At 62.0% G+C, this 19,356-nt stretch overlaps 2 protein-coding genes across 4 annotated transcripts; one reads left to right on the top strand and one right to left on the bottom strand.

Annotated features, from left to right (window-relative positions):
- Positions 1 to 972: 972 nt before the first annotated feature.
- CANT1 (calcium activated nucleotidase 1) lies at positions 973 to 17,613 on the bottom strand. 3 transcript variants are annotated; one of them, XM_030534334.1, is made up of 4 exons: positions 17,539 to 17,613; positions 4,873 to 5,533; positions 4,357 to 4,560; positions 973 to 3,735 (listed from the first exon to the last, which is right to left on the bottom strand). In XM_030534334.1, the coding sequence occupies exons 2-4, from the start codon at positions 5,504 to 5,506 to the stop codon at positions 3,365 to 3,367; spliced, it is 1,209 nt and encodes a 402-aa protein (XP_030390194.1). In that variant the 5' UTR covers positions 5,507 to 5,533; positions 17,539 to 17,613; the 3' UTR covers positions 973 to 3,364. The 3 variants fall into 3 exon arrangements, with proteins under 3 accessions (XP_030390194.1, XP_030390195.1, XP_030390193.1); XM_030534335.1 differs by having other exon boundaries at positions 4,873 to 5,527; positions 17,539 to 17,575; XM_030534333.1 differs by lacking the exon at positions 17,539 to 17,613 and adding an exon at positions 12,399 to 12,415.
- Positions 15,585 to 18,163, top strand: LOC115635745 (collagen alpha-1(I) chain-like). The gene is made up of 3 exons (XM_030534892.1): positions 15,585 to 15,635; positions 16,599 to 16,987; positions 17,035 to 18,163. The coding sequence occupies exons 1-3, from the start codon at positions 15,585 to 15,587 to the stop codon at positions 18,161 to 18,163; spliced, it is 1,569 nt and encodes a 522-aa protein (XP_030390752.1).
- Positions 18,164 to 19,356: the final 1,193 nt, after the last annotated feature.

The raw sequence follows: 19,356 nt of genomic DNA, 5'->3' as shown, positions 1-19,356 counted from the left end.
TGCCCCACAGCCTGTGTGCTGGAGCCAGACTCTGCAGCCAGCGTGGATCCCGCCTGCTGGAAGCCTTGCAGACCTGCAGCCTCCGATTTCACAACTTCCCTGGCAGGCAGGCGAGAGGACTCCCGCCAGAAAGGCAGGCGCGGCTACGAGCCTACCCTCCCACCCCCCCCACTCTGCCACTACCAGCATGCCAAGCTCCCCCAGCCATGTCCCATCTCCAATCCCAGCCCCTGCACAACAGGCCAGGGGACACCACTTCCTTGGACAGCCCCTGGGGGGGCCTGAAGCAGGCTTGCTCCACAGGCAGACGGGCGCATGCTAGCTATGCACAGCGGAGCACTATCATGCATGTGACCCCAGCCCCACCCAGGTCAAACAGGGAGGGCAGCTGGGGCCTTCTCCGAGTACCAGGCAGATGAGAGGCCACACTTCCAGATCCAATGCATAACCGGCGGAACTCCCTGCCACTAGAGAGCTTGCACCTTCCTCTGGAGTGGCTGCTTCTAGCTGCTCTCAGCCACTGGCCTATACAGAGCCCCAAGCGATCCTTTCAGCTGGCAGGGCCCCCCCTCAGCCCAACCCAACCAGGGGTCTCTGAAAGTGCAAGCCAGCACACTCTGCACATGCAGTTATCGCTGGGTTGGCCAGGCCCCGCGTCGCCAGCAGATGGATGCTGCCACCTACTGACGCAAGCTGGTTTTCCAGCACGGCAGGATGTCAGTCCCAGAGACCCCCGGGAACCCGCTCTGGGTTCACAGCTGGCACCCCACTGTCAAACCAGCCCCCACTGGTGCCCCAAGGCAGGGACTCGACCATCTGTCCTGCCCTAAGCTTGCTGGGAATGGGGCCTCAGGAGAGCAGAGGGCCGGCCCACCACCCCTGCAGCAGAGCCCCACGGAGAGGAGAGAAGCTCCAGGACCTAGAGCAGGAGCAGTCAACAGGCAGAGCACAGGCCACAGCTGGACCACCTGACGCTTTTGAACGGATGGCAAAACTCTGTTTATTCCCTTGTTAGCGCTAGTGTGGCGCGAAAAGTCTCTCCCACATCTGGACCTTGACAAAAAATAATTGACTACTATGACCTAGAGCCTCTGTGCCCTCCCCAGGGAACAGCGCCAAGGCCTGAGTTAGGTCAGCCCAGCCTGCCACAGGGAAGGGAAGCCAGTGTCTGCTAGAACAGGCCACGCGCTTTCCCCACCCCCCCAGTCAGGGCCTGAGCTCCCCTGGGCACAGGACAAGATAAGGGAAGGGGCAGCAGCTCCCCCGCCCCCAGGACAGAGCACCCACAGCTGCTGCTAGGTCTCCTGACCGAGTGTCACCCTGCCTGTCTCTGGGACTGCTCACAGGGGTGTGGGACACTCGCCTGGTGCCAGTGGGAACCCTGCGTGTGCTGGTCTGAAAGGTTCCCCTTTCCCTGCACTGTACCCCTGAGGTGTGTGAAGGGGCTCGCCAGGCCCTAGCCCCCAGAACAGGCTATTGGGGCTCCAGCCAGGGGAAGCCTGCCTACAGAACGGACCTGCTGTCCAGGTGAAGGAACCCTGCTGGAGACATGCCAGCGAGCCCTTTCCAGCAATACTGCCAGGACCGATTCATTAAGCAACATTGGCCCACCTGCCGCCCAGCCAGGGCCTCACCAGGACAGGGGAGGACTCAGGAAGAGGCCAATCCCATTCTGCCAGGCGTTCCAGGGGCCAGGTTGCATTGCGCTGCTGGCTGGAAAGCTGCATGCCCTGGTGGTTGGGATGTCCCGTTCACTGGCCCCCTATCCAGCGCTGGAGGACGCTCTGCCCTCAGAGCTGGAGGGCGACACGCTCACCCCAGAACAGTCTGGTTTATTAGACGGATGCAGCAGCCAAGCAGCACATCTAAGTCACTAACCAGGTGCAAATGCTGCATCCGTCAGCCAGAAGGGCACGGACCAGGCAGGGGCCTGGGCCAGAGCTTGCGTAGATTCCTGCCTGACTTGGCCTCTTCTGTGTGTGTGCAGCGCAGGCAGGCCTTGGTGAGGGACCCCTGCCACAGGCATAAGGGGCCAGGGCAGAGGGACTCCTGACCTGTGGGGCAGATGCAGGGACAAGGCTCCATTCAGAGACACTTAGCCATTTCTCTACCCTGCCCAGGCAGAGAGTGGGGCCAGGCCCTCCCCAGGGGCACAATAGAGGCCAGGACCCCAAAGAAATCTGAAGAGAAAAGGGCCTTTGCACAGGCCCCGCAAGGCTGGAGTACCTAGTGATGGCCCCTTGGGCCAGAGGGAAGGCATGGGGGGAAGCAGCTTGTGTCAGGAGGATCAGGCCACTGTCCCAGCCCCTTCCCAGGGCAAAGAAGCAGGGAGATGAGAGTGGCAGCAGGCCAAGGGCAGGGCCAGGTGCTGGCCTGCTCCCATCCCCTGGAGAGCTGCAAGTCGGAGCTCTAACCCGCCGAGCTTGGTGCCTGCCTCAGCCAGCGGGGAGGGAGATGCCAGGTAAGCCGGGAACAATGGCCAGGCTGGGCAGGCGGATTCAGAGGGGATGCCTGGGCACTGGCTGTAAGGGAAGGAACAGGACTCCCCAGCAGGGATCCCCACTTCTCCAGCATGGCGGTTCCCAGCAGGAGGCCCTGTGGCACAGAGCAGAGTGAAACCCTAGCACGGAGTTTGGGGGAGTTTCACTTTGGTTAATTTAATCTGTTAAACGGCCTGGGCTGTAACATGGCTCCCTTGTGACCCAGCCAGGCCCTGCGCATCCACTCTGGCTGCTCCAGTCACACAGGCAAAGGAGCAGCACCTGGGGGCTGGTTGCTACACACCAACCTACTGGGCACGGCCCTGTTGGCATGAGCTGCTCCAACTCTGCTGTGCACCGCAAAGGCTCTTTGTGCTGGGGGGAAACTCCAGGGTAATGCAGCAGCGGGAGCACCAGGCTGCAGTGCAGGGCCCTGCCTGTGGGAGGGGAAATCACAGGCCAGTCTCAGAGATGCTGAGCAATTCCATTGCCCTGGCTGGGCAGGAAGGAAACACTCTCTGAGCCACTGCCTCACAGCTTCGCTAAGGCCCCTGGAGACCTCCCCTGTCAGCACCCAGTGGTCTGCAGGGCAGCCTGGGAAGGGCCATGGGGTGCAGGACAAGGGCTTGCAGCCCTGCAGAGGAGCAGTGATGGCCTTTCACCACCAGGTGCCAGGGCCCAGACATTCAAGCCGCATGTGCTGCAGCAACTCACCAACATGGTAACTGCAGAAGCCTGGGACCCAGCCCTGGAGCCACCTCCCACGGGGATCCAGGCCAGCTGCCCTGCCCAGCTCAGGAGCGGCGCGCCCCCCACGGCAACTAAGCTCAGGCAAAGCCCCGCGCGCCTGACCCTGGGGCATCCCCACCAGGACAGAGTCCTTGTTAAATAAACTCAATCCCTTCGTATTTCACAGCCCCGATCCTGGTCTCCGGCAGCAGGAAGCGCCCATCCAGCGTGAAGGCCATGATGTAGGTGGCGATCTTGCCATTGTCCTCCTCTGATTTCAGGGCCACAATGAGCTGGTCGTCAGTGTCGGGGATGAATTTGAAGGATGAGAAGCCATGGGTCGGGACCGCGGCCCCCACGTGGCTGACGGCGATGTCGCCGAAGTCCTGCGTGGCCCGCAGCAGCAGGTTGGTGCCCCGGTGCTCGTCGGCCTTCTCATTGTAGCGTTCCTGGCTAGCTCGGCGCGGCAGGAAGAACCAGCGCTGCAGCGTCTCGCTCCAGGCGGCGGACTCGTGGATCAGGTAACCTGGGGAGGGCAGGGCCGAGTGAGAGCGACTCCTGGGCAGGCAGAGCACAGGGCTGGGAGCCAGGAGCTGCCACTGCTATCTGGATGTGACAAATACCCTGGGGCAGGGGAGTGGGTGCCAGCAGACCCCCTCCTCGCTGGGATTTCTGCTATGCTGCATGGATGGTGCAGAGCTGGCAGCCAGCAAATCTGGACAGAGTGGGAGGCCAGCCAGGCTGAAGTTGCCTGCCCCTGAGGAGCAGATTCCCGCTTCCAGCCCCCCTAACACAGAGGGCAGCACACACCACGGCCCTACCTTCAACAGTTCCGTGGGGTACAGACTGCCAGCACGCCCAGGAATGGCACCCTGCTGGACACAGCTCTGCACCACTGTTGGCACAAGACTGGTCACAGCACGATGGGCAGGGGAAGCCCATCCCCTGGCACCCAGCCCCACCCACATCCACTCCCCGTGGGGGGGGGGGGGAGGGGAGGTTCAAACCTCCAGTTCCTTTAGCACTTGCATTGCCCGCCCGCAGCCTGGAGGGTACAGAATCAGGAATTCCTTCCAGGCCCTCCCTGCAAGTGCAGATGGGACTGCCCAGGGCTGCGGGCAGCTGGCAGGCGAGCCCCCACTCTTACCTGGGGGGCTGATGCCAGCCGCTGCCCTCAGGGCCTTGTAGTTGGAAACCCAGTTCTCATGGCCCACGTTCCCCTTGGAGCCGACCACCTTCACCCACTCGGGGTTCTCATTCATCACCTCTCCAGTGGTCGTGGTCCACTCCTTCCCCAGGCCGCCCACGTACAGGTGTTCGTCCTTCACCGCCAGCCACTCTGCTTTAAAGCCTAGGCAGAAAGCCCCAGTGTTAGCCTGCACAGGGGGCCTCAGCCCTGCAGTGAGGGGGAAGGGGGGGGATGCACCCACAGAGGACAGGGCCTCAAGCAGGGGCAGACTGGGGCAGCAGGGTAGGTTCCCCAGCAGTCAGGAAAGCCTCTCCCAGCCGCTCCTTGGGGGGATTCCCATGGCCATGATCCAGATGCCGAGCAGGGCATGAAGAGATTGGCTGGGCTACTGGTCACCCTGCAGCTTTGCTCTGGCTGCAGTTTGCCCTGGATCAGGGCTGCGACAGGGAAGATGAGGGGAGAGGCAGCGCTTACCTTTACCCACGGTGCCATCCCCATCCGATAAGATCACCCAAGGCACCACCGCGGTACCCTCGATCAGGTAGACCACTCCCGTCCGGTCGTCCACTGCATACAGCTTCCCGTTGAAGACGACCAGCTCCGAGAGCTCCATGCCTCTCCCCTTTTCGGCCAAATGCGACTCCAGCAGATTGTCGGCCCGGTCCCACTCCACTGTCACTCTGTCCCCGCTGGCTGACAGGGTCAGGTAGCCCTTCTTCAGGTAACTGAACCAGGTGTGCTCCTGCGGGCCCTTGGAGCCAGTGTCCAGGTCGGCAATGACCCCAATCCTGTAGCGCACCCCTTCTGAGTTCCTCTGGGGCGGGGACAGCGGGTAGGTGTCATTGTACCTGTCCCCGGGCAGCAGGCTGAGCCGCCAGTTGTGGGCATTGGCTGGGGCCGGCCTCCCCGTGGCCGAACGGTGAAAGCAGACCAGGAGCAGCACCAAGGCGACACTGAGCGAGGACACCAGGATGGCCTTCCAGCGCAGTCGGAAGCGGGGGTCAGCAGCCTTAGTCATGGAAGCTAGGACAGGAAGGCCACCGACGCTGATCCGGAGGGGGGTCATAGACTCACTCCATTCCAGGCGCTGGCTGGGCAGGACGGGCATCAGCCTGGGGGACAGCAGAACCTGGCACTGAGCAAGAGAAGCGACAGGGTGAGACAAGGCCAGAGCTGGGCTCTCGCAGCAAGCCCTTGGGTGGGGCTGTGCTCCTGTCCCAGGGTAGCTAGCAAGATCCTGGGCTCCGCCCTGTCACCGACAGCACCCAGGGGGTGGGCCTGTCTGCTGACATCCCAGCCCCCGGCACGCGCTCATCACAGCCTCAGGACAATGGGAGCCGCTGGTGCGCCCTTCTCTGCAGGCAGATCTGGGTTCAACCAACAGGTAAGTGGGAAGCCCCCAAGAGGGCCCAGAAGATGGGGTGCCCCATCTGGGGAATTCCTGTAGCTCGCTGAGGGGGAGGCGGGGCCAAGACTGGCTGGGAACGAGCATCCACCCCCCCCATACCCTGCCCAGCAGCTCCCTTGCTCAGGCTGGGAGGGATGGAAAGCACGGGAGCATCCGGAACAAAGAAGAATCGATCCTGCGCCTCTGAGCGGGATGGCCAGGGCCCTACCAGGCTCTCAGTGCCCCTGCCAAGGGATCGCCCCAACTGTAACAGGCATGGCCTCCCTGGCCATGGGCACTGCCCTGTGGATTGTAAACACCAAGCCCAGGAGCTCTGCAGGAAAGCATGACCCCGGAGAGGCAAGATCCCCAGTGCACCGCGGCCCATGACGGGGAGATGCCCAGTGAAGCTGTCACGGAGTGTGGGGGAGTCTGGTCCTGCACCCCTCTTCCTGGCACTCTCAGCCAGCCAGTAAAACAGGAAGTTTATTGGACAACAGGAATGCAGGTTACAGCAGAGCTTGCAGGCACAACCAGGACCCCTCAATCAAGTCCTTCTGGGGTTCAGGAAGCTTAGTCCCCAGCTTGGGATTCCCTGAATTCCAACCACCCAGCCCAAAACTGAAACTGAACTAAGGTAATAAGGTAATAACTGGAGATATACCAGTCTCCTAGAACTAGAAGGGACCTTGAAAGGTCATTGAGTCCAGTCCTCTGCCTTCACTAGCAGGACCAATTTTTGCCCGAGATCCCTAAGTGGCCCCCCCAAGGACTGAACTCACAACCCTGGGTTTAGCAGGCCAATGCTCAAACCACTGAGCTGTCCCTCCCCCTCCCTTTGTCCAGCTTCCCAGGCAAAGGTGCTGACGCCCCTCCCCCCCATCTGGCTCAGATTACAGGCTTAGATTCTGTCCCTCACCTAAAGTCCTCCCCTGCTCTCCCACTCCCCACACAGACAGTCCCTACTCCATCACATCTCTCCCCCCTTCGAGACTGAACTGAGCAGGGTCACTCTGCCCAGTGACCTGGGGAAGCTCAGGGCCCCCTCTCCTGGACAACGCATCCGCTGTTAGGTTGGCACTTCCCTTCACATGGACCACGTCCATGTCATAGTCCTGCAGGAGCAGGCTCCACCTCAGGAGCTTGGCATTGGCTCCTTTCATCTGGTGCAGCCAGGTCAGGGGAGAGTGGTCGGTGTACACGGTGAAGTGTCGCCCAAAGAGATATGGCTCTAGCTTCTTAAGGGCCCATACCATGGCCAGGCATTCCTTCTCGATGGGTGCATAGTTCTGCTCCTGGGGTAGCAACTTCTTGCTCAGATACACGATGGGGTGTCTCTCCCCCTTTTCATCCTCCTGCATTAACACCGCCCCCAGTCCTGTGTCTGAGGCATCGGTGAACACCATAAAGGGTTTGTCAAAATCTGGGTTTGCCAGAACTGGGCCACTGACCAGAGCCTCCTTCAGCGCCCGGAAAGCCTCCTGGCACTGCTCAGTCCAGATCACCTTGTCTGGCTTCCCCTTTTTGCACAGTTCAGTGATGGGGCCGGCTATGGCACTAAAGTGGGGCACGAACCTTCGATAGTACCCCGCCATCCCAATAAAGGCCTGGACATGCTTTTTGGTTTGGGGAGCAGGCCAGTCTCTGATCACCTCCACCTTGGCTGGTTCCGGCTTCAGGCAGCCGCTCCCCACCCCATGGCCCAGGTAAGATACTTCAGCCATTCCCACCTTGCACTTCTCAGCCTTTACTGTTAACCCAGCCTTTCGGAGTCGGTCCAGGACTTGTTTAACCTGGGACATGTGGTCCTCCCAGGTCTGGCTGAAGACGCAGATGTCGTCAATATACGCCACGGCAAAACTCTCCATCCCCCTCAGTAGCTGATCCACCAGGCGCTGGAAGGTGGCTGGTGCTCCCTTGAGGCCGAAGGGCAGGGTCAGAAACTCATAGAGCCCCAGAGGGGTGATAAAGGTCGATTTCAGCCTGGCATCTGCGTCCAGCGGCACTTGCCAGTAGCCTTTGGTAAGATCCATAGTGGTGAGGTACCGAGCACCTCCCAGCTTGTCTAGGAGCTTGTCAGGCCTGGGCATAGGGTAGGCATCAGATACGGTGACGGCATTGAGCTTTCGATAGTCCACAGAGAACCGGATCGACCCATCCCTTTTGGGGACCAGCACCACTGGTGAGGCCCAAGGGCTGGTAGACAGCTGGATCACCCCCAAAGCCAGCATGTCCCTGACCTCTCTTCCTAGGTCCTGGGCAGTTTTCCCAGTGACCCGAAAAGGAGAGCATCTTATAGGGGGATGTGACCCGGTCTCCACCCGGTGGACAGTCAAATTAGTGCGTCCAGGCTGGTTGGAAAACAGCTGTCGGTACAGATGCAGCACCCCTCTGATCTCAGCTTGCTGGGCCAGGGTCAGCTGATCAGAGAGGGGAATTGCCTCTGAGGGGAACCTGCTTTTGTCCCAGGGAATAGATCCATGAAAGGGTCATCTCCCTGCTCCTCCTAATGTCCACACATGGCCAACACCACATTCCCTGTCATAGTATGGCTTCATCATATTCACATGGTACACCCGATGGTGATGTGCCCGGTTAGACAGCTCCACCACATAGTTTACCTCATTTAGTTGCTTGATAACATTGAAGGGCCTTTCCCAGGCAGCCTGGTGTTTGCTTTTCCTCACGGGGATGAGAACCGTCACCTGATCCCCAGTGGCGAAGGCGCAGGCCCGCGCCGTGCGGTCATACCAGACCTTCTGCTTCCTCTGGGCTCGGGCCAGATTCTCCCTGGCCCGGCCCATGAGCTCGGCAAGTCTTTCCCGGAAGGTGTGACAAACTGGGAAAGTTCTTAATGTTTTCTCTGAATACTGTATTGGTGCCTCAGTGTCCCCATGGCAGTTCTTAAGTATCTGGCAGAGCAAAGGGCCAGTGCACCTAAATGCCTGACCCTCTGTCTCCTAGCAACTGATGGCCTGGGCCCCTCCTCTGCAAAGGTGCCAGCTGAAGGTGTTGGAGACAAAGGGATCAGGTGACCTCCTGGCCCGGGAAAGGGGCTGAGCAGAGAGGAGGGGCTGGGAGGGGTTGTTAGTCTGGAGCTGGCTGGGGTCAAGGGTGGAGGGAAGACCTGGGGGTCTGGCTCACTGCCCCCCAGAATGGACCCAGCCGAGGGGTCCGGTTCGCTGTATCTACAAGCTCTGTTTTAGACCCTGTTCCTGTCATCGAATAAACCTCTGTTTTACTGGCTGGCTGAGAGTCACGTCTGACTGCAAAGTGGGGGTGCAGAACCTGGTGGCTTCCCCAGGACCCCGCTGGGGTGGACTCGCTGTGGGAAGCGCACGGAGGGGCAGAGGATGCTGAATGCTCCAAGGAGAGACCCAGGAGGTGAAGCTGTGTGAGCTTCTTGCCCTGAACAAGTCTGCTCCAAGGGAGAGGAGGCTCCTCAAAGTCCTGACTGGCTTGGTGGGGAGCAGTTCCAGAGCATCGCCCGGGGACTCCGTGACAGAAGGTCAGAACATACTCCACCACCAACTCTCCATCGGGAGTGGCCTTCCCCTCCCATTCGTCCCTCATCAGGTCTAGGGGCCCCTTTACCCGCCTTCCATATAACAGTTCAAAAGGCGAAAACCCGTAGATTCCTGGGGTACCTCCCTGTACGCGAACAGCAGGTGAGGTAAGTACTTGTCCCAGTCCTGCGGGTGCTGGCTCATAAATGTTTTTAGCATCATCTTCAGCGTCCCGTTGAACCTTTCCACCAGCCCGTTGGACTGGGGGTGATATGCTGAGGCCCAGTTGTGCCGGACCCCACATTTGTCCACAAGCACCAGAGGAGGGTCGACATGAAGTTGGACCCCTGGTCCGTTAAGACTTCCTTGGGGAACCCCACCCGGCTGAAAATGGTCAGCAGCGCATCTGCCACAGTGTCTGCTTCGATAGAGGACAAGGCCACCGCCTCAGGGTAGCGAGTGGCAAAATCTACCACCACCAGAATGTATTTCTTCCCCGACCGGGTCGCCCTGCTGAGAAGTCCCACTATGTCCATGGCCACCTTCTGGAAAGGTTCTTCTATGATGGGTAAAGGCCTCAAAGCCGCTTTCCCCTTGTCCCAGGCCTTCCCCACCCTCTGGCAGGGGTCACAGGATTGGCAGTACTGTCGGACATGGGTAAAGACCCCAGGCCAGTAAAAGTTCTGTAGCAGCCTCTGCCTGGTGCGCCGGATTCCCTGGTGCCCTGCGAGAGGGATGTCATGGGCCAGGTACAGTAACTTGTGGCGAAATGTCTGGGGAACCACCAGCTGCCTCCTGATCCCCCATGACTCTACTTCCCCTGGGGGAGCCCATTCTCGGTACAGGAAGCCCTTCTCCCACAGGAACCTCTCCTTGCAACCTCTCCTCATGGTCTGTACCGCACTGAGGTCAGCCTGGTCCCTGGGCTTCTGCAAAGAGGGATTTTTCTGCAACTTGGCCTGGAACTCAGCAGCTGGGACAGGGATGGGGACATGCTCTGTCTCGCTGGCTGGGTCTGAGGCCGCAGCCTCTGAGCTGCGTCCCTGGGCATTCCCTCCCCACCAGGTTAGGGTCCTGCGTCTCAGGCAGAGTCCCTTCCCCGCTGTGGGGGCGCGGTGACCTGCGCTGACTCTGACTACGAGTCATAACAAGGGCAACCCGGGCATTGCTTGTCCAGTCCTTGAGGTCCCCACCCATTAACACCTCTGTGAGAAAATGTGGGTGTACCCCCACATCCTTGGGGCCCTCCTTGGCCCCCCCACTTCAGGTGTACCCTCCACACGGGCACCTTGAATGGGGTCCCGCCCACGCCCATCAGGGTCAGGTAGGTGTCGGGCACCATCCAATCTGAGGCCACCACCTCAGGCTGGGCCAGCATCACCTCTGCGCCCGTGTCTCAGTACCCAGTGACCTTCCTCCCATCTACCTCCAGGGAAACAATGCACTCTTTCCGGAGGGGCAGCCCTGCGCCCACCCGGTAAACCAAAAACTCGGAGCCTAGAGCATCCAGCCCCCCAGAGGAGCTGACCTGGGGCCCTCCTCCCTCCTTCACAGGTGGTATGCGGTCAGCCCCCCTTTCCTGCGAATGCCGCCCCTCATCTGGCTGGGTCTCTACCAAGTTAACCCGGTGTGGGGTAAGTCTGCTCAGTCTGTCCTTGAGCCTGGGGCACTGGGACCATATGTGGCCCCTCTGGCCACACTGATAGCAGCTCATGTCCCGTTGATCCCCTCGAAGTGGTCAGTTGTCCCTGACGCTGGGCGTTCCCCTTGGGAGGGGGTTCTCCCTATTCCCCCTTTGGGAGGTCCCAGGATGACTCTCTCTCTGCATCGCGGTGGGCCTGTTCCTTTGAGACTCCTCCTGGCCACGCCCTGACCGGTTCTTCACAAACTCATCAGCCAGCCGCCCGGGATGTCGTGGGTTCTCTGGCTTTTGGTCCCTCAATCACAGCCTCAGGTCGGATGGGCACTGCTCACACAGTTGCTCCAGTACCAGCAGTTTAACCACGTCCCCCTTCGTCTGGGGCCCATCTGCCCACTTGCTGGCCTATCCCTCCGTGCGGACAGCTAGCTGCAGATATGAGACCTCAGGGGTTTTATACTGACTCCAGAACCTCTCCCGGTACATCTCAGGAGTCAGCCCAAACTCGCGCAGCAGGGCCTGCTTGAATACTTTGTAGTTCCCTTTCTCCTCCTCTCCCAGCTGGCGGTACAATGCCACGGCCTTGGGCTCCAGTAAGGGGGTGAGAACCCGGAGCCTGTCTGCAGGACCTACTTGGTGCAGCTCGCAGGCCCTCTCAAAGGCATCCAGGAAGTCATCCATGTCCTCCCCCTCCTTACGCTGGGCCAGGATGCACTTATCAAAGCTCTGCGCAGTCCTGGGCCCCCCTTCGCTCACCGCAAGCGGGTGCCCGCTGCCCCTCAGCCTCGCCAGTTCCAGCTCATGATGACACCGTCTCTCTTTCTCCTCCCAGTCATGTTCCCTCTGTCTCTCACGACCCTCCAGCTCTCTCAGTTTTAGCTCTCTCCCCCATTCCAGCCGCTTCCGCTCCACAGATACCGAGCGTCGCTGGGAGGATCCGCTGCTGGCCGGGGGCGTCACAGTGCCCTCGACATTTACGGGGGGGGTGGGGGTGTGTGTTTCGGGAAGCTGTTACCTGCTGGCTGACCACTCCCAGCAGTGACAGACACTGGTGCCTGTGCTGCATCTGCCAGGCTGCTTCCCTCACACACAGGGATCAGTTCATTCAAGCGATCTCCCTCCTCCAGTTGGGCAATCAGCTGGTCTCTGGTGAGCCTCCCACTGCGCAGACCCCTCTGCTTGCACAGCTCCACCAGGTCGCACTTGCGCAGCTTGGCATACATCTTCCTGCTGGCCACTCACAGGCCGCGGTGCTCGCCGCTCCCCACAGTTTCCAGGGGGATCCCTAGTGCACCAGCCCTTCTTGAGGTCACCACCTCTCTGCCAGGGTCGAGCTGCAGACTCCTCCGCCCCTGGGACCGCTCGCTGCAATCCCCCGGGGGACCCTGTTACTGCAAAGTCCTTCTCACTGGGCACACACTCCCAGGGGTTAATCACCCCTTCGTTTTACTGCTCCCCAGTCACTTACTGCAGGAAGCGCCATCCACGGGGTGCAGTATCTCCCGCTGCTGCCACCAGTTGTCACGGAGTGTGGGGGAGTCCGGCCCTGCACCCCTCTTCCTGGGACCCACAGTGACTCTTAGCCAGCTAGTAAAACAGGTTTATTGGACAACAGGAATGCAGGTTACAGCAGAGCCTGGAGGCACAGCCAGGACCCCTCAATCAAGTCCTTCTGGGGGTTCAGGAAGCTTAGTCCCCAGCTTGGGGTTCCCTGAATTCCAACCACCCAGCCCAAAACTGGAACTGAACTAACTCCCTCCAGCCGACCCCTTCCTTTGTCCAGCTTCCCGGGCAAAGGTGCTGACCCCCTCCCCCTGCCTGGCTCAGGTTACAGGCTTAAATCCTATCCCTCACCTAAAGACATCCCCGGCTCTCCCATCCCCTAGACAGTCCCCACTGCATCAAGGAAGTGCACACAGCCAGCCTGCAGCAGAGCCGGAACTCAGGAGTCCTGAGTCCCAATCACAGCCACTCCGTAACATCCCCACCGGATTTATCCACCACCTGGCGCACACCCAGCCAGCTACCGGTGCCAACCCATTGCGAGCGAGAGCTGGGGGTGACCAGCCCTGGCAGCATCCCGGCCAGGCACTAGGAGCCCCATAACCCATACCTGGCACCATGCCATCCTCACACCCATCACACACTGCCCTGCAGCCGAATCCCAGGGTCCAGCGGCACAGGAGGAAGCAGCCGCAGCGTTACCAGTTCTGTTCTGGCAACACTGCAGGTACACAGAGCGGGGTTCCCGGGGAAGGGAGGGGTGGCAGGAGAGGGCCTGACGTCCCCTGCCCATGGCATCTGCACCAGACGAGGGAAGCAGAAGAAAGACTAGACCCCCAGGCCCCACTCCCCTTGCAGCCTCCGCAGCTCACCACATGGCAGAGCCCAGGCACCAGCCGCTCTCCCCCGGCCCAATCCTGCACAAGCCCCACAGCAGTTTAGCAAAGCCCAGCAGGACTGTGGTGAGGGCTGGGCCCAGCCCCCTGGCTCTGTCAAGGGTCCCGAAAGGGCCCCTCTATCGGCTCCCAAAGAGCGAGAGGCCCCACAGCTGCTGGCTCAGCTCTGACTCCCGCGTTGGCAGTGAGGCAGGCAGCTGCGTCCTGGCGGCCCGAGCCATGATGCTGCCTTGGACGAGAGGGTCTGAAGGGTGAATGCCAGCGACCACAGAGCTCCACACGCCATGCCCAGAAATCCCAGCTCCTCCTCCAGGCACAGCACAGCTGGGGAAGGGGGCCCCACTGCCCCAGGAGTTACAGGGATGTGGGGCAGGAAGCGGGGAAACAGCAGCAGCAGCACAGGAGAGCCCCCCCAAGGGGTATGGGAAGCACCCAGCTGCATGCTCAGCCCTTCCCCTGAACCAGCCTCCGGGGGCCAGCCCGGCAGGAGGGGAGAACAAGCCCTGGACTAACAGTGCGGAGAAAGGCCAAGTTCTCTGGTTAAGAGCATAAAGCAAATTTGTAACAGCCAGGGACGGGCCCCTGGAGCTCTGGTCACCCCTTCCCCACCCCCTTCCAGAGCCAGGGACAGGCCCCAGGAGCTCTGGTCACCCCTTCCCCACCCCCTTCCAGAGCCAGGGACGGGCCCCTGGAGCCCTGGTCACCCCTTCCCCACCCCCTTCCAGAGCTGGGGAAGGGCCCCGGGAGCCCTGGTCACCCCTCCCCGCCACTTCCAGAGCTGGGGACGGACCCCGGGAGCCCTGCTTACCCCTCCCTGCCACTTCCAGAGCTGGGGACAGGGCCCGGAAGCTCTGACTCCAAGTCACCTGCTCCGAGCCGTCAGATCACACATACCCCAGATGAGGATGAAGATTCCCAGGCCGCTCTGACAGCCCAGGGGATCCTGCCCCACAGCCAGCAGGAATGGCCTTTGTCTTAGGAGCCACCTGCCCTCCTGGGGGGAGCAGCCGGCTGGGCTGGGTCAGGGAGCAGGCCCAGCTCCTGTGCTCTGCCACGGCCCCACTGCTGAGCTGTGCAACAGGTGCCGGAACACGGGGCTACCGGTGCTCAGCCCCACCCTGAGCAGGATCCAGGAAACGCAGCCAGCTCAAAGGATCTAGCCCTAGCCAACCACGTCTTCTTAAAGACACAGCAGCCCTCTTCCTCCTCTCTCCGGCCTGGCCTAGCCAAGCTGCTCAGCCCTGTGCCTGCAGCGTGCTCCGGGTCTGGGAGGCCTTGGGGAAGTCATTGTGTCTGCCTACCAGCGGGGGAGAAGGGGGGAAAGGAACTCACCAGTTAAGGACAAGGGCAGAGCTAGGCCAGGAGAGCCCCAGCTTGACAAGCCAGACCTGCCAAACCTGCTCTGGTGCATTGGTGCCTTCACCTCCCAGCCCTTTCTTAGCTGCTCTAGGACTTCAGAGGCAGAAACAGCCATTAGTGGGGGGTGGGGGGCTGCAGCTCTCACAGGGACCGATGGGGTGCAGCCAGCCACCTTCCCTAGCCAGCCGTGCCCCAGGGAGGGGCTGTCCTGCCGAGGAGGCTGCTCCTTCAGCCGGGCCTGCTCGGAGAACCAGGCTCCAGTCACCCAGGACCTGAGTTCGGCCTGCCCGGAAACAGGCAGACACTCTTGTAACCGAGCAGCACACTGACCCCACGCGTAGTAACAGCAACTGCAGCCAGGGCACCTCATGGCTGGGAGCGACGGCTGAGAGCCTGCGTCCAGCACATGCCTCTGCAGACCCCAGGCCAGTGATGCCCTGTAAGGGGCAAATCTCTAGCAGGCTGGCATGAGAACCTGGCAATCAAGAAGCTCTCCAGGGAGGGGGTGGATCCAGTGTCATCCCCCAACTGACCAGCTCCCCTGGGTTAACAGCCGCTAGCTGCTCTCCTGGGAAGCTCCCCAGACAGCCCGGCTGCCTGGGGAAGGGATGCTGGCTAAGTCCCCAGAGCAGCCACAACTCCTGCGTGCCTTCAGCAGCCTGCCCAGGGCATGAAGAGAGGCCTTGTTGAGCTTGCCGGCTGGAGGACTGGGGGAGGCATTGTCTGCTCGCTCTGGAGCACAGCGCTGCATTGGAGCTGCGGGCCTCAGGGCACAGAGCAGGGGCACAAGCACAGACATTGCAGCCCTCCCATGAGACTCCTGCTGTAGATCGTGTGGGGCTGGCCAGGGATTAGGGAGCACCCAGTGGGAGGAAGAGGGCGAGATTATAACACCCATGAAAGCCAGGGACAGAACCAAAGCCAGCGAGACCACAAGCTGCAGGGAGGTACAGTACCACCTCCTCCACAACTCTACCCAAGCACCTCCTGTGACGAACTGGGAAAGTTCTTAATGTTTGCTCTGAATACGGTGTTGGTGCCTCAGTGTCCCTATGGCAGTTCTTAAGTATCTGGCAGAGCAAAGGGCCAGTGCACCTAAATGCCTGACACTCTGTCTCCTAGCAACTGATGGCCTGGGCCCCTCCTCTGCAAAGGTGCCAGCTGAAGGTGTTGGAGACAAAGGGATCAGGTGACCTCCTGGCCCGGGAAAGGGGCTGAGGAGAGAGGAGGGGCTGGGAGGGGTGGTTAGTCTGGAGCTGGCTGGGGTCAAGGGTGGAGGGCAGACCTGGGGGTCTGGCTCACTGCCCCCCAGAATGGACCCAGCCGAGGGGTCCGGTTCGCTGTATCTACAAGCTCTGTTTTAGACCCTGTTCCTGTCATCGAATAAACCTCTGTGTTACTGGCTGGCTGAGAGTCACGTCTGACTGCAAAGTGGGGGTGCAGGACCCTGTGGCTTCCCCAGGACCCCGCTGGGGTGGACTCGCTGTGGGAAGCGCACGGAGGGGCAGAGGATGCTGAATGCTCCAAGGAGAGACCCAGGAGGTGAAGCCGTGTGAGCTTCTTGCCCTGAACAAGTCTGCTCCAAGGGAGAGGAGGCTCCCCAGAGTCCTGACTGGCTTGGTGGGGAGCAGTTCCGGAGCATCACCCTATAACTCCGTGACACCTCCAACCTGCCCCCAGCTTCTCCCCACACGTGCACAGCTCAGCCAGTGCCCCTCAGTCCCGACCCCCCACCACCACCCCACACAGCTCAGCCAGTGCTCTTTGGTCCTGACCCCCCCCACCCTGCACAGCTCAGCCAGTGCCCCCCAGTCCCAACCCACAGCCCCTGTTACTCCAGCCCTGACTCCCCCGTTCCCCCAGCTCTGCCACTGCCCCTCAGTCCCAACCCACAGCCCCTGCCCCCCCAGTTCTGCCCCTCACTCCCGCTACAGCCGCTGCAAGCAGGTGCAGAGGACACGGAAGGGAGGCTCAGGCCCAGGGCAGGACCCCGCGGACAGACCCCGACTCCAGCAGCCAGCGGGTCTGGGCATTTGATAGCCAGGCCAGCGGGGGAGAACGAACATCCCGGGGGCAACGACCCAGCACAGGCCACGGAGACCCCGGGGGCGCTCTCCCCTCCCCCTCCCGGGCATGGCCTGGGCCAGACAGCCCACAGGGACCAGCTGCAATGGGGTCCCCCGAGTCTCCCAGCACCAAACACCCCACGAAAGAAACCGGAGCAAGTGCGAGACAGGGGAGGGCACGGGGCCCGGACCAGGACTAGGACGCCTGGGTTCCGTCCCCAGCTCTGCGGGAGGTGGGGGGCCCCAGGACGCCCGGGTTCCGTCCCCAGCTCTGCGGGAGCTGGGGGGCCCCAGGACGCCCGGGTTCCGTCCCCGGCTCTGCGGGAGCTGGGGGGCCCCAGGACGCCCGGGTTCCGTCCCCGGCTCTGCGGGAGCTGGGGGGGCCCAGGACGCCCGGGTTCCGTCCCCGGCTCTGCGGGAGCTGGGGGGCCCCAGGACGCCCGGGTTCCGTCCCCGGCTCTGCGGGAGCTGGGGGGGCCCCGGACGCCTGGGTTCCGTCCCCGGCTCTGCGGGAGCTGGGGGGCCCCAGGACGCCCGGGTTCCGTCCCCGGCTCTGCGGGAGCTGGGGGGCCCCAGGACGCCCGGGTTCCGTCCCCGGCTCTGCGGGAGCTGGGGGGCCCCAGGACGCCCGGGTTCCGTCCCCGGCTCTGCGGGAGCTGGGGGGGCCCCAGGACGCCTGGGTTCCGTCCCCGGCTCTGCGGGAGGGGAGGGGAGGGGAGGGGGAGCCCACCCCCCATCGCACGGGGCGGGGCGAAGACCCCCCCGCGGGCACGGCCCCGCTCACCCGGGCTCCTCCCCGCGGCGCGGCCGCCGGCTGCTCGGGGCCTCTCGCGACGCGACGTTCCTGCCGGGAGGGGGAGAGGGAAGGTGGAGATAACCGCATCGCAGCGCGCAGGCGCGGGCCCGGGTGCTCCAGCTCCCGGCATGCTCCGCGCGCCGCACTACAGCTCCCAGCACCCCCTGCGCAGGCACCCCGGAGGCCACTGGGAGATGTAGTCCGGGCGGTTCAGGCTCCGCCCCCTGCAGGCCCCACCCGTGGGGCTGTTTGCGGGGGGTCACTGTCTACCCCCCCGCCCCGTGACAGTCCCACTGTGCGGCGCAGCATCCAGGACCCCGGCCTTCCCCAGGGCATGGCCCCCTCGGGTGCCCCTGCTGTGCCCAGACATCCCCATTGCCCCCGGCCCCATCAGCACCGCGGGGGAATCCCCCCCTGGAGTGTGAACCTGGCGCCCAATGCCACGGTGATGGGTGTCACACGCTGCGCGGACATCGGGCGCTGCAGGCCTCAGCACACAATAATCACCCAGGCCCGAGCCCTGCGTAGGGTCGCCAGCTGCCCCAGGATCACGGGGTTCTGTCCCAGCAGGACTGCAGGGCTCTCAGCCCACGGGCTCTGCCGTGCGGTGTGATGGGCTCAGGATCCGCTCACTTGCTTGGCCCTCAGAGGTGGCCACACTGATTGGAGTCTAGGAGTGAGCAGTGCTGAGGTGGCTGTTCCACTCAGCACCCTGCTGTGTCAGCCTGCTCCAGCCCAGCCTCAGGGGCACAGTGCCTGAGCATCATCTGCCCTGCACATCGCACTGGGCTCTCACTCGGTAGCCAAGAATGAGGAGAGAGTGCCGGGAACACAGGAATGGCCAGAACACACCAAGGTCCCATCCAGTCCTATGCCCTGTCTCTGGCAGCAGCTGGCACCCAGTGCTTCAGAGGAAGGTTAAGAAAATTTGTTGTGGGCCCGGTGTAGCAGGCCAGGCTGGCACCACCTACAAAAGGCAGACTGTGCAGGGCACTGTGTTAGACACAGCTTTAAACATGGTGAAATGCCAGCACGGGAAGGGGGAGGTAGCGTTGGGGATGTGAGTGGGGAAAGGGGCGGGACTGGGGCAGGTAGGGAACTCACCCTTACCAGGGATGGGCTCCAGGCCCCACTTCTCTTCTGCACAAGGCAAATCATGTGGGAATGAAACCCAAAAACCATTTGGGAAGGAAGGGGGTCCAGGATCCTGACCTGGAGGAGCCTCTCCTTTGGCAGAGCCTCAAGTCTCCCATGTGATGTTCTGATCCCATGAAGCCCAGCAAGCCAGGGCCCTTAGCTCGGCAGAGGGCAAGGAGAGGAACAAGCCAAGCTTGCTGGGCTGGTATGAGCAGAGATGGGGCGGGAGGTGAGCTTTAGTGTGCCAGGTAGCCTCTTGTAGGAGTGTGCTGGCTACATTTCTCCCCGCAGACATTTGGCTCTCAAGCTCTTGCAGACGGGAGAGGTCTTGGCCCTGCAGCCCCCCCAGCAGAGGCATGCTGGGATTCCTGCTGCTTTCTGAGAGGGGCTCATTCCCTCCTGCACAGCCTGCTCTGCCAGCACAGGGATGAGCAAGCAAGAGAAGCCGGTTTGCCTTCTGCACTGGCTAGCTGGGATCCTTCTCCCACTCAGCAGCGGAGCAGCCCCTGCCCCGGGCAGCACTGATCCTGCTGAGTGCCTGGGATGCAGCTGGCTGCTCAGACCCTGGCAGCTCCCAGGCAGGCCCCTGCCAGCACTCCAGCTTGCACATGGGACCAGCAGGACAAGACCACACGTGTGGGACAGAATCCTAGTCTGCTGGCTCCTCCC

This window comes from Gopherus evgoodei, chromosome 15, assembly GCF_007399415.2.
Source record: "Gopherus evgoodei ecotype Sinaloan lineage chromosome 15, rGopEvg1_v1.p, whole genome shotgun sequence".
Classification (NCBI taxonomy): Eukaryota; Metazoa; Chordata; order Testudines; family Testudinidae; genus Gopherus; species Gopherus evgoodei.
The sequence above is the reverse complement of the archived record's forward strand: the minus strand, read 5'-3'. Positions and strand labels throughout refer to the sequence as shown.

Excerpts from the sequence above, each read along its gene's own strand:
- CANT1 (XM_030534333.1), bottom strand. Across the intron at positions 4,561-4,872 it reads GGATGGCACCGTGGGTAAAG|GCTTTAAAGCAGAGTGGCTG; the intron begins GTAAGCGCTGCC and ends CTTTCTGCCTAG. Across the intron at positions 3,736-4,356 it reads GGCTGGCATCAGCCCCCCAG|GTTACCTGATCCACGAGTCC; the intron begins GTAAGAGTGGGG and ends TGCCCTCCCCAG.
- LOC115635745 (XM_030534892.1), top strand. The coding sequence starts at position 15,585 with ATGAAAGCCAGGGACAGAACCAAAGCCAGCGAGACCACAAGCTGCAGG. Across the intron at positions 15,636-16,598 it reads AGACCACAAGCTGCAGGGAG|TTCTGCCCCTCACTCCCGCT; the intron begins GTACAGTACCAC and ends CTGCCCCCCCAG. Across the intron at positions 16,988-17,034 it reads CGTCCCCAGCTCTGCGGGAG|CTGGGGGGCCCCAGGACGCC; the intron begins GTGGGGGGCCCC and ends GCTCTGCGGGAG.